Source organism: Prionailurus viverrinus, chromosome X, assembly GCF_022837055.1.
Source record: "Prionailurus viverrinus isolate Anna chromosome X, UM_Priviv_1.0, whole genome shotgun sequence".
Lineage (NCBI taxonomy): Eukaryota > Metazoa > Chordata > Mammalia > Carnivora > Felidae > Prionailurus > Prionailurus viverrinus.
Window position 1 is genome coordinate 78,483,964 of NC_062579.1, and position 12,761 is coordinate 78,496,724.

The following is a 12,761-nucleotide window of genomic DNA, read 5'->3' on the forward strand; positions in this document are numbered from 1 at the left end:
TGAAAAAATTAAGGCTAAGATCAATTAAGTAGCATGCTCAAGAGAATACAACTTGGGATTCTAAACCAAGTATTTGAGTCTAGACCTTATACTTTAATCACTGTGGGGTACTGCCTTCTACATTAAGAATATGAAGACAGAAAGTTGGAGAAATGGAGCTAGGAAGGGGAAAGACTTTCTGAAGTTTGTTATCCTATGAATTTGGAGTAGAGTTAGGACTGAAAAGGGCAAAGTTGATACCTAATTCACAATTGTGCTCCTATGTCTTCCATCTTTAATTTGAAGAAAGATCACGTTCCCTATAGATTTTTAGGCAACTGCCTAGATGCTGTATGAAATAGTCCAGTCTCCAGGGGAAAGGGGAGAAATTGGGTCTGAGGGGATGAGTATTAGGTGCCCTTGAGGACAGAGGTTATATGATTGGTCTGTGGTTGCACAACTACTTTGTGTCTGAACTTCAGAATCAGAATAAATATTTAAATTAATCTTCCTAGTGTTCTTGCCATGAGAAATGAGTTCTGTGCTCTGAATATAATTGAAATGTCCATGGCCAACAAATCAAACTGATTCAAAAATACCTGTGGGTATGATGATGATATCTCAGAAATGTACTGTGAATATATTGGTGAATATTTCAGTGTGGAAATTGTTTTTTTTTAATTTTATTTTTTTAAATTTACATCCAGTTTAATTAGCATATAGTGAAACAATGATTTCAGGAGTAGATTCCTTAATGCCCCTTACCCATTTAGCCCATCCCCCTCCCACAACCCGTCTAGTAACCCTCTGTTTGTTCTCCATATTTAAGAGTCTTATCTGGGGTGCCTGGTGGCTCAGTCGGTTGAGCGTCCGACTTCAGCTCAGGTCATGATCTCACCGTCCGTGAGTTTGAGCCCCGCGTCTGGCTCTTGCTGACAGCTTGGAGCCTGGAGCCTGCTTTGGATTCTGTGTCTCCCTCTCTCTCTCTACCCTCCTCTGCTCATGCTCTGTCTCTCTCTCAAAAATAAATAAACATTAAAAAAAAGTCTTATGTTTTGTCCCCCTCCCTGCTTTTATATTCTTTTTTCTTCCCATCCCTTGTGTTAATTTGTTCTGTGTCTTAAAGTCCTCATATGAGTGAAATCATATGATATTTATCTTTCTCTGACTAATTTCGCTTAGCATATTACCCTCTAGTTCCATCCACCCCTCAAGTTCCATCTTTCAAATGGCAATATTTCATTCGTTTTGATTGCCGAGTAGTACTCCATTATATATATATATATATATATATATATATATATATATATATACATACATATACCACATCTTCTTTCCATTCATCCATGAATAGACATTTCGGCTCTTTCCATACTTTGGCTGTTGTTGATAGTGCTGCTATAAACATTGGGGTGCATGTGCCCCTTCAAAACAGCATACCTGTATCCCTTGGATAAATACCTAGTAGTGCAATTTCTGGGTCGTAGGATACTTGTATTTTTAATTTTTTGAGAAACTTCCAAACTGTTTTCCAGAGTGGCTGCACCAGTTTGCATTCTCACCAGCAGTACAAAAGAAATCCTCTTTCTCCACATCCTCGCCAACATCTGTTGTTACCTGAGTTGTTAGCAATTCTGACAGGTGTGAGGTGGTATCTCATTGTGGTTTTGACTTGAATTTCCCTGATGATGAGTGATGAGAACAAATAATCCTAAAATTTTTATGGAACCATAAAAGGCCCCGAATAGCCAAAGCAATCTTGAAAAAGAAAACCAAATCAGGAGGCATCACAATCCCAGACTTCAAGCTGTACTACAAAGCTATAATCATCAAAACAGTATGGTACTGGCACAAAAACAGACACTCAGATCAATGGAATAGAATAGAAAGCCCAGAAATGGACCCACAAACGTATGGCCAACTAATCTTTGACAAAGCAGGAAAGAATACCCAGTGGAATAAAGACAGTCCCTTCAGCAAGTGGTGTTGGGAAAACTGGACAGTGACATGCAGAAGAATGAACCTGGTCCACTTTCTTACACTATACACAAAAATAAACTCAAAATGGATGAAACACCTAAATGTAATACAGGAAGCCATCAAAATCCTCAAGGAGAAAGCAGGCAAAAACCTCTTTGATCTTGACCACAGCAACTTCTTACTCAACAGGTCTCCAGAGGCAAGGGAAACAAAAGCAAAAATGAACTATTGGGACCTCATCAAAATAAAATGCTTCTGTACAGCAAAGGAAACAATCAGCAAAACTAAAAGGCAACTGACGGAATGGGAGAAGATATTTGCAAACGACATATCAGATAAAGGGTTAGTATCCAAAATCTATAAAGAACTTATCCAACTCAACACCCAAAAACCAAATAATCCAGTGAAGAAATGGGCAAAAGACATGACTTTTTCAAAGAAGACATCCAGATGGCCAACCAACACAGGGTGGAAATTCTAAGATCCAGATATGGCTGGCAGCAAGTTACTTCAAGAAGCTTGGTCAACAGATGTTTCTGGTGAACATCCTGGGCTCCCAACCTAGAAGATGCTGGCAAGTGGCATCTGCCACTCAGGAAGGGTGGGAGGGAGGGAAGGAAGCTGGGCTGTAAGGGCTGACATTATTTTGACTGAACAAGGAGGTCCTACAACAAACTGCTCTATGAGGGATCAGCCAGGCCAAAAACTGGAGCTATTTGTTGAACTTGGGTACTTCTAGCAAGTCTATCCCTCAGCAAAACCTTTGACTCAATGAGGTTTATTTTAATAGTGTCAGGGGCATTAAATAATAGAGGAATTACACACTGAGAACAGTATTAGGGGCCTGCTCATATTTGAGGCTTTGGTGGTTTTTCCTTGCCTCAGGTAAACAACCATCTTGAGACTTGACTTACATGCTTCAAATTTCTTTGCTTAAGAGACTGTCAAAATTAAGCAGGTTTGGAACAATGAGGTATGGCAATGGTACCTGTTCACTAGGAAAGAGGTCATGGGAAGATTGGGCACAGGAGAGAAACAATGACAGTAGTAAGCCTAGCAGCCAGCAGTTTGAGGGAGAAATACTGCAAATAATGGAGTAAAAAGCATAAAAGACTTATGAGGTTTGATGTAGGTACCCAGATATCTGCAGAATAGCCAATGAGGTAACTTTATAAAGGATGGGTTTGTGGGGGCAATGGTCTTCTATAAGCCTCTTCTGAACAAAATATAGTTTCTGTACCCACCTTCTGGGATTAATTTTGGAGTGGTCTCTTAGGAGCTATACATTTTCAGTGGGTTAAAGTATTGTGTTCCTGGAGATAGTTAACCAATTGGTGAGGATTTGTTTTCATCTGATTAGTAAGTTAGCACCAGTTTTCACCAAGGAGAGCTGGAGGTTTGGAGGAGACATAATCCAGGATTGTAAAAGTTTAGGGATGGAATGTATTCTCTGTGCTGGATTACCATCATATAGTGCTGCCCAGCAAGAGTGTAATGAATAAACTCTGCAAGCTTCTGGGCTCTGGCTTCTCACATGGTAGTATGTTATCCTCATATGCAGAGTAAGAAACTGATACCTGAAGAAGTTAAACAAATTTGCCCGAGACCACAGAACTTGGGTGAAACCCAGATATTGACCTAGAGCTGTTTTGCTCTGACAGCAGTTTGCCTTTTCATCTATACTACATTGGCTCCAGAAGGGTGGAGATTACCTGATGATAATATTTTCCTATGCCACAGTTTAAAAGAAAAACTCAAAAAGCTATATTGGGTACAAGTAATATTTTATAAGGCTAGATGGTAACTTGGAAAGCACTTGGGGCTATCTCGATCTAGCCCAAAGAACGTGTAGAGATTTCAGGCTGTTCTTCATTGGGCTTATTTTCTAACTTCTATACCCTCTTTACATTGTACTTCCTGGGGGAAAAATCAAAGCAGTGTGCACAGAAATTGAAAATGGTTAGAGCTAATTGCATATGGACTTTCCCTAAGAATGACATTAGAAAACGTCATTTGTCTTTGAATACAAGTGTGTGGGCTCATTTGCCCACCCCCACCACTGCTATGTGAAAGTGAAAAGCAGCTCAGTTTTCATTTTCCTTTCCTCTCAAAATGCCCAAAGGGACCATATTTTTGTTTAATAACCTTCAGAATGATTCTTTAGAAATCTGAGGCTATCAGAGTTCGAAACAATGCGAAAATAATTGTGGATTATTATTGTATGACGATAGTGGCAGCTGGACTATTTTTTTTTCTTTCTGTTCAGACTATCTTCTTCATTTTCCCAGAAACCTTATATCCCCAGGGTTAACTCAGAAGCAAATCTCATATAGGTGATAAACCTCACCAGACATGGTGTGTAATATAATTTCAGACAGACCTTTAACTGTTCTTTGGAAAGACCCTAGGGAGTGAAACAGCCTTATATCTAGATGCCCTAGATAGTATTACTTTTATTTACTCTCTGACAATGTGTGTGGGTAGTTGTATTGGACATAAAGCAAGCATATCTCTTAAATATTATACCTGTGAACTTAAGTGCCAGTTTTTGTGTTTTGTTGTCAAAACTCCTGCTATCATAAAAAAATTGTTACAGTAAGAAACTAATAAATGGGTGCTCCTTCTCTCAAAGCATTTTACACACACACACACACACACACACACACGTGCATCCATGCAGAGCTGGAGATTGAGAGTCTGCACTGATTCTACCTTCACGTGAATGTTTAGGATGTATGTATGGAAGGCAGGAATGGGGGGTGAAGTGGAGGCGGGGTAGAAGAGATGTTGTATATACCATGGTGGGAAAAGTGGAAAGTTCTCTTAACAATTATTTATATAATTTGCCTCACAATCATTTCTTCATTGCCGTAGCTGACAGATTCAGAGTTTAGATGATAAAATATTTTTGCCTTGGTTACTTAGCATAGCTGAATAATCACGGCTATCCCTTAGACCTCCTATTGATGTTTGTGCAGCTTTTGGCCACTACTTTCGTTGGACATTTGAGATGGGTAGTAGACAAACTGGAAAAATATCTACAAAGTAGTCTGACAAATTTCCCAAAAGGCAAAGCCACTTGGCTGAATATTCTTACCTACTTGGTTCATGTTATGTTTTTGTCATTCTCTGGAAAAGTTTTAAACACTTCTTTTGAGAGAAGTCCAATCCCAGTAGCAAGACTCCCTCACATTCTCATTAGGAGTATAGAAAAATTGTCTTCCAAACCCAAATCTTATTCTCTGGTCATATAGCACTGAACTGAGAAAGTAAGTGGAAAATTTCTCCATTACTAGGGCAAATGTATGCTAATTTTACCTAGCTGAATTTCTAGAGTACTGCTTAAGCCTAATTTTCTTGAACCCTTCCCCTATCCCATCCACCTAATGGATCTCTTGACTATGGGGAGAGACACTCTGGAATATTAGCGTTTGTTTTTAACTATAAGAAGTAATTAATAAAACCATTGTAGACTACATTGCCAGTATAAAAGCCTGTTATGAATGTTTAACAATGCCTAAGACTCCCTTGTATTATACTATGTTGCTAAATGAACACTATTCTCTTTGGACACTTAGGAAATGTCTCTGTCAAATAGGAAAAAAAAATACCAGGGCTTTATAGTGATATTTACCTACTTTTAAGGTTCTGCTATACGTCTTTTGTATTGGGGGAGCTTGTATATTTTCCTATTTTGGCAGAATATCTCCAAAGAATTTCTACACTTGGGATCAGGCCTTCAAAGTAGCTCTTAGGCTGATAGTTGTGAAATTTAAACTGGACACATTAAGAGACATTCATATTTTTTTTCTGGTCATTGACTTAACTCTAGTTATATATTTTGAAAACTAAGGAGAAGAGCACAAACAAGTGAAAGTACTAACTTGCCAGTACTAGGACTTGATGAGAATTTTAATTTTTTGCTTACTTGCAAATATTTTCTCTGCAGGAATGCAAGCCAAAAATGTGGAGAAGCATAATAATACAGAAAGGAAATGCTCTTCTAATCCAAGAAGTTCAAGAAGAAGATGGAGGAAATTACACTTGTGAACTTAAGTATGAAGGAAAACTTGTGAGACGAACAACTGAATTGAAAGTTACAGGTAAGAATTGCTTCTACCAAACTGTGGCAAATGAACTTTTAAATATAATTTGGTATGGGAAGAAAGAGTTTCCAAAACAAAGAGTGAACTTGAGGCAAATTTACAACTGGATGCAAATCAAATAGTTGGAAAGCTCTCTATTAGTAAATTGTACTGGGAAAGAATACATGGAATCTGGACAATTGATTTAGGGAACATGGGCCCAGTTGCTGCATATCTGTTATCTGCCTTTATGAAAGGTTATTAGCTCTTCAAGATATCATTAGCTGTTACTAAGCATCTCAGAAAAATATACTGGAACCACTTTAGAATGTTGACTTAACCCATATTTGGAATCTCCTTGTAGGTAATGCCTGCCTCAGAATGATATTCTATTGGCCTTTTGGAATGACGTCTTCTTGGACTGCATCCAAAATATCATATACAAAATTACTCATAAATGACTGATGTTGTTATATGGTTCTACTTATTCTTAAATGGAGCAACTTCAAACAAATAGTGTGTGTGTGTGTGTGTGTGTGTGTGTGTATTTTAAATCTGAAGTACAAGTAAAGTATAAGCTAGTAATTCTACTCATACTAAAAGAGAGAAACTCAGGATATTCTTATGTGGTGGAGAATGTTAGAAAGTAATTTTTAGAGACATATGACAGAACTTAATACCATAAAAGTTATCCCTCATGATGTTTGTGATGGACCTTAAGAAACTTCATTACAGAAGTCTACCTGCTATTGTTCCTAAACAAACCTTGCCTAATTTTCTTCTTTTTATATATGTTTTAGATTTATGTGGTGTGTGTGTGTTTGTGTGTGTGTTTAAGTGTTCACACACACATTTGTATTGAGGATAAAATCTCAACCATAGTAAAATTTGACATAATCCGGACAATTGTAACATTGATTACATTAATTCACTTATGACTGATGCATACACAGGGCTTCCACTGACCACTTGTACATGTGTCCCCAGCTCTACCTTTTAAACAGCTTTTACTACTATAGTTAATGCCAAAATAATCCAAATAATTGTCCTTGCACAAACATGCTCTAAAGTCACTGAACACTTTCTTTTGGTAAAAACTCTGTACAATGTGCCTAAACCTACAGGTTGTGACTACTAACCATTATGCTACAGTGAAAAGTCATCATGTAGGGAGGTAAGTGGTCCTACCCTGTCTCACTTCAAAATCCCCCTTTGTTGTGCTGCCCAAATCTAAATAAATGCTTTTATTTATAGATAATTGCTTTTACTAAGAGATAATCTTTACCTGTAGAAATGTATTTTGAGGGGCACCTGGGTTAGTCAGTCAGTTAAGCATCTGACTTTGGCTAAGGTCATGATCTAATGGTTTGTGGGCTTGAACTCCACATCAGGCTCTGTGCTGACAGCTCAGAGCCTGGAGCCTGCTTCGACTTCTGTATTTCCTTCTCTCTCTGCCCTTCCCCCACTCACACTCTGTCTCTGTCTCTCTCGCTTCCTCTAAAAAATAAATAAATATTTAAAAATTTTAAAAAAGAAATGGATTTTGAAAACTTATTTTACACAGCAATTTTGTATCAATTGAAAGTAACCTTTTATCAATAAAACACTATTGTTTGGCTATTAAAAAACACTTGTGACTGATGCACTTGTGCATTACCTGTTTAACTATCTAATGTTGACATCAACTAGTTCGTTGATTATACTCTCACTAATGTTAGGAATACAGATTTCCTTCTATATTATTTTTGTTTATGTTTAACTGACCTTTTTGGGGTAATGTTAAAATCAGTCTACAAAGTAGTGACACTTGGTGAGTAGGTTTATTGCTGTAACTCATATTTTATTCAGTTTTTGATCCCTAGGAGTCAGCAGTTTGTTTTGTATTTTTCAAAATTCTGAATGTTAACACAAGGAATACAAAATATCTTACTAGAAACTAATATTGACATTTTAACAATATTTATTCTTCTAATCCATGAGCATGGAATGTTTTTCCATTTCTTTGTATCTTCTTCAATTTCCTTCATAAGCTTTCTATAGTTTTCAGCATACATATCTTTCACATCTTTGGTTAGGTTTATTCCTAGGTATTTTATGGTTCTTGGTGCAATTGTGAATGGGATCAGTTCCTTTATTTGTCTTTCTGTTGCTTCATTATTAGGGAGGGAACCAAACCATAAGAAACTCTTAAAAACTGAGAATAAACTGAGGGTTGATGGGGGGTTGGGAGGGAGGGGAAAGTGGGTGATGGACATTGAGGAGGGCACCTGTTGGGATGAGCACTGGGTGTTGTTATATGGAAACCAATTTGATAATAAATTTCATATTTAAAAATAGATAAATAAAACAGAAAAAAAAGAAACTAACATATATATGGGGTGCCTGGGTGGCTCAGTTGATTGAGCATCCGACTTCGGCTTAGGTCATGAACTCATGGCTTGTGAGTTCCAGCCCTGCGTCTGGCTCTGTGCTGACAGCTCAGAGCCTGAAGCCTCTTCAGATTCTGTGTCTCCCTTTCTCTCTGTTCCTCCCCTTCTCGTACTCTCTGTCCCTCCCTCAAAAATAATAAATCAACATTAAAAAAATAAAAGCTTAAGAAGAAGGAAACTAACATGTATGTTTTAGTTCATGCTCTATCCTAATACATGACAGTTCTACTTAGTCTGAATTTGTAGAGTAACTTCTGTGGAGGTTTGAATTATTCTTTTGATTAGAAATGTACATCCTTTCCTCTATGAGCTTTCAAAATAATACCATATTGGGCCAATTCCAGGTAGCAAAGATATGCTTTTGGTTGATTTCTGATTTCCTCAATGTGAACTAGACTTCCTGTCTCATCCAAGCAGAAGAGTCAATCAGGCAGTTTTACATCATTAGTAAGTGAGCTGGCTATGCTCAGATCCTTGCCACGTCATCACTTTGACCAGTCACACAATTATTATCAGGTGTTTGCAAAGCACTTCCATTGGGAGTTATTTACTAAAATTTGCAGCCTTATAGCATTTAGCTTGGATTTTAAGTTGGGCCAGAATAAAGTTAACAATAAACCTTTTATGCTCCCATCTAATGGGTTATGGTGACAACACATTTGCTTTTTTAGTTTCTTTTTTTGATTCTGGAAAAGCAGAGCTAGAGCTCTTCTTTTGTGTATTTTGCAAAGCATTTATTCACTTGACCTGAACTTTTAGTATAATTGAACTATGTATTTAAAATTTCACCTCAATTCTACCTCCCAGAGGTTTTCAAACTTTAATGTGCATCAAAATTATGTGGAAGAACCCAGATAGGATGAAAATGAGTCTCCTTAAATACTGGTTGCATCTCTCTCCTCCAGATTCTAATTCACAACATCTCTAAAATTGGAAACTTGCCTTGTCCAGGTAATTCTGTTGCATGCCTTCCAAGGATTATGCTTTGAGAAACACTAGCTGAGAGAATAATGCTAAAGAAGTCAGTCACAGGTTTGCTTTTCTTGTGAACATGTTAGTGCGCTCTCTCTCTCTCTCTCTCTCTCTCTCTCACACACACACACACACACCAAACTCATTTTCATAGGCCCCAAGTTGTTTTACCTAAGTTCCTAAGAGCTGTCATGAAAATATAAGTCCTTCACCTGCACCCCAGTGTTTATCGCAGTGCTATCAACAATAGCCAAAGTATGGAAAGAGCCCAAATGTCCACCGACGGATGAATGGATAGAGAAGATGTGGTATATATATACAATGGAGTATTCCTTGGCAATCAAAGAGAATGAAATCTTGCCATTTGCAACTATGTGGATGGAACTAGAGGGTATTATGCTAAGCGAAATTAGAGGAAGTCCAATATCATATGACTTACATCATATGAGGCCCTTAAGACACAGAACAGATGAACATAAGGGAAGGGTAGCAAAAATAATATAAAAACAAGGAGGGGGACAAAACATAAGAGACTCTTAAACATGGAGAACAAACAGGGTTACTGGAGGGGTTGTGGGAGGGTGGATGGGCTAAATAGGTAAGGGGCATTAAGGAATCTACTCCTGAAATCATTGTTGTACTATATGCTAACTAATTTGGATGTAAATTAAAAATATATATATAAGTCCTTGGTCATCAAGGGAAATCTGTCAAGGGAGTGCAAGGATAAAGCAGTCTCAGCCACTGAAATAGTAATTTTTTTCATTTACCATTTAAGTAAAAAATGCACTGAGTATCACATGCTGGAGAAAAAAAATAATTCAAAATTATCCTTGGGTCAGTGGTCATCATTCATATACAAAGATACCAAGTTTATGTATTTATTCATACAATTCAAGTGTTATGCCTGATATAGAAACAAAATGGCTTCTTGGTATGGAAGTTCAAGACATTGCTCTGTGAAGATTTATTTTTATTTGAAGTTTTATGTAAGTTATACTGTGCTTTGTATGTTTGTTATTACAAAGCAATTAAACAGGTTGCCCTCTCATAATTCAAAATATAAGGCTGATAACCCTCAGTTTGTTCTCCATATTTATGAGTCTCTTCTGTTTTCCCCCTCCCTTATGGGAAGAGTTGTGGGAGGGGGGGATAGACTAAATGGGCACTAAAAAATCTACTGCTGAAATCATTGTTTCACTATATGCTAACTAATTTTGGATGTAAATTTAAAAAATTAAAAAGTAAAACAAGTCAAAATACAAGGTTGGGATTATTTTAAAAGTAACCCACTCATACTTGTTTTTAGTTTAGCAATATGCAGGCGTGGAATAAGACTTTCAATATAAAATCAATAGGATTGGCTAATTACAAAATCATGTAGATAGAGGTTCTTTAAAATTATATATTGCAAGTATGGAGATATTTAAAAGGTTATTAAAAATTTAAGAGGTTATTTTCTGACTGTTCTTTTTAAATTTATAAATCTGCAAAATATCTCGTCAGTAAAGCAAGTGTTTTTTTTTAAGTGTATAGGTGCTACTTGCTTTAAATAGATCAGTTATAAAAAGATTCAGATATTCAAAACTGATGAATTAGAAAGTAATCATTGGTTTTATGAAATTATTTTTTCCATATAAAAGAATTTGTCATAGGATTTCTTTAAATAGCCAGATTTCCTACTGCATTAAAATAGGATTTGATTTAAATGCAACTTTTCTGGAACACTTTTAATATATAAATTATTGCAGACTTGTGGGATGTTATTGTAGACATTTCTGTTTATTCCTTCAGAGGATGTAGATCAGTAAGAAGGGGTTTAATAACAAATAGACATGTTACATTAGTGCGTTTAGGTCATTTGTCAAAGATGACAACAGCTAACAGTTTTATTTCCTACAGCATATTTTAGGTGGCTGTTTGTTATTTTAAAGATATTTTCCCTTTATTCTCACATTGAATTTTGTGAAGACGGCTAGTTGAAGTGTTAAGAATAGAACAAAAAGTTGATTATATAGTAGTGAGAATGTAGAATGGGTGATAATGGAAGAAGGAGAAGAGGAGTGGGAGAGGGTGGGAGAGATCATGTAATAGGGTCTGCTGGGATTAGAGGAGAATGTCTGCCTTGAGAAGGTCAAAGGCAGACATAAATTACTGGGGATTCCCAAAATGAACACAAGCAGAAAGCCAGCTCTAATTAACTGTACTTGGAAGATAACTCACCATTAACCTAGCAAATCATTCACAACTGCATGATTTTATTTGGCTTTTTAGAAATGCACATAGGCTATTTAGGAAAAAAAAAAACTAACCTGTTCTTTGGTGAATATGCAAATAATACCCATCCTCCTGATAATTGTAGACAGCTTTAGAGTTCCAGATTTGGGTTTCTTCACATGTTAGGATAATCTTTTAATCCATTTGTGTCTAACTGCCATGGGTAGAAAGAGAGGTTTATTGTATGGATATTTTCAAAGATTCACTCATAGGTTACTAATTAAGCAATAGTAGCAACACAATCTGGACACACAAAGCTTGGCGAAATTGCAGAGTGGAAATTGGGATCAGTTTTTGGTGAAGATGTTCAAATGAATGGCTTCAGTAAGTGCTTTTAATTTCACTTTGCCAAGTTATAGGTAACTGTAGTGCATTGTTGTAGGTGTCATTTAGACTGCATAGCTTATTATAATGACCTTCCTCTGGTGTGTAGAATGGCTGCTATTTACACAGGAAGGAATTTCACATCAGGTTTGAAATCAGGCTTTTTTGGTGCTGGCTCTTTGTTTCTTTATTCCTCTGCTGTTAATGCTGAGGCATTGGGATGAAAGTGGGTTTAGGGAAAATAGTGGAACATAGAGCTATGGTGGAGAGTTGGAGGAATAAACAGAATGGAGAATAAACAGGAGAAGTGATTTTAAGCCAAGAACTATGTAATAATCATAATAGGGACACACAGAGAGCTAATGTCTATTGAGAGCTCACTTTGTGGCAGATGTTTTGCTTAGTGTTTTTCATTCATTTACTCATTTAATTCTCACAACAATGACATGAGTGTGGAAACTATTATTGTTTCCATTTTATTGAGGAAAAACCTTAGGCGAAGAGATATGGCTTAGGTCACATATTTTGTAATTGGCAGAGCACGGGTATGAATCTAGGTCTTCCTGATTCTCACATAAACTTTTAACCACCACCAAGCACAAACCATATAATTTCATTCACAAAATATATATTATATACATTTAAAAATGTCAAAATATTGATCATAATGTCCATTATTCCACTATAATGTCCTTTCTGAACATTAACTATTTGG

The 12,761-nt window shown here is 36.7% G+C and overlaps 1 protein-coding gene across 1 annotated transcript in view; it reads left to right on the top strand.

Moving 5' to 3' along the window:
* The window catches only part of IL1RAPL2 (interleukin 1 receptor accessory protein like 2), a 603,372-nt gene that overhangs the window by 81,027 nt on the left and 509,584 nt on the right, over window positions 1-12,761 (top strand). Inside the window, exon 5 of the mRNA XM_047843276.1 lies at window positions 5,909-6,062. Coding sequence (XP_047699232.1) covers window positions 5,909-6,062 — 154 coding nt within the window. The remainder of the gene's footprint in view (window positions 1-5,908; window positions 6,063-12,761) is intronic.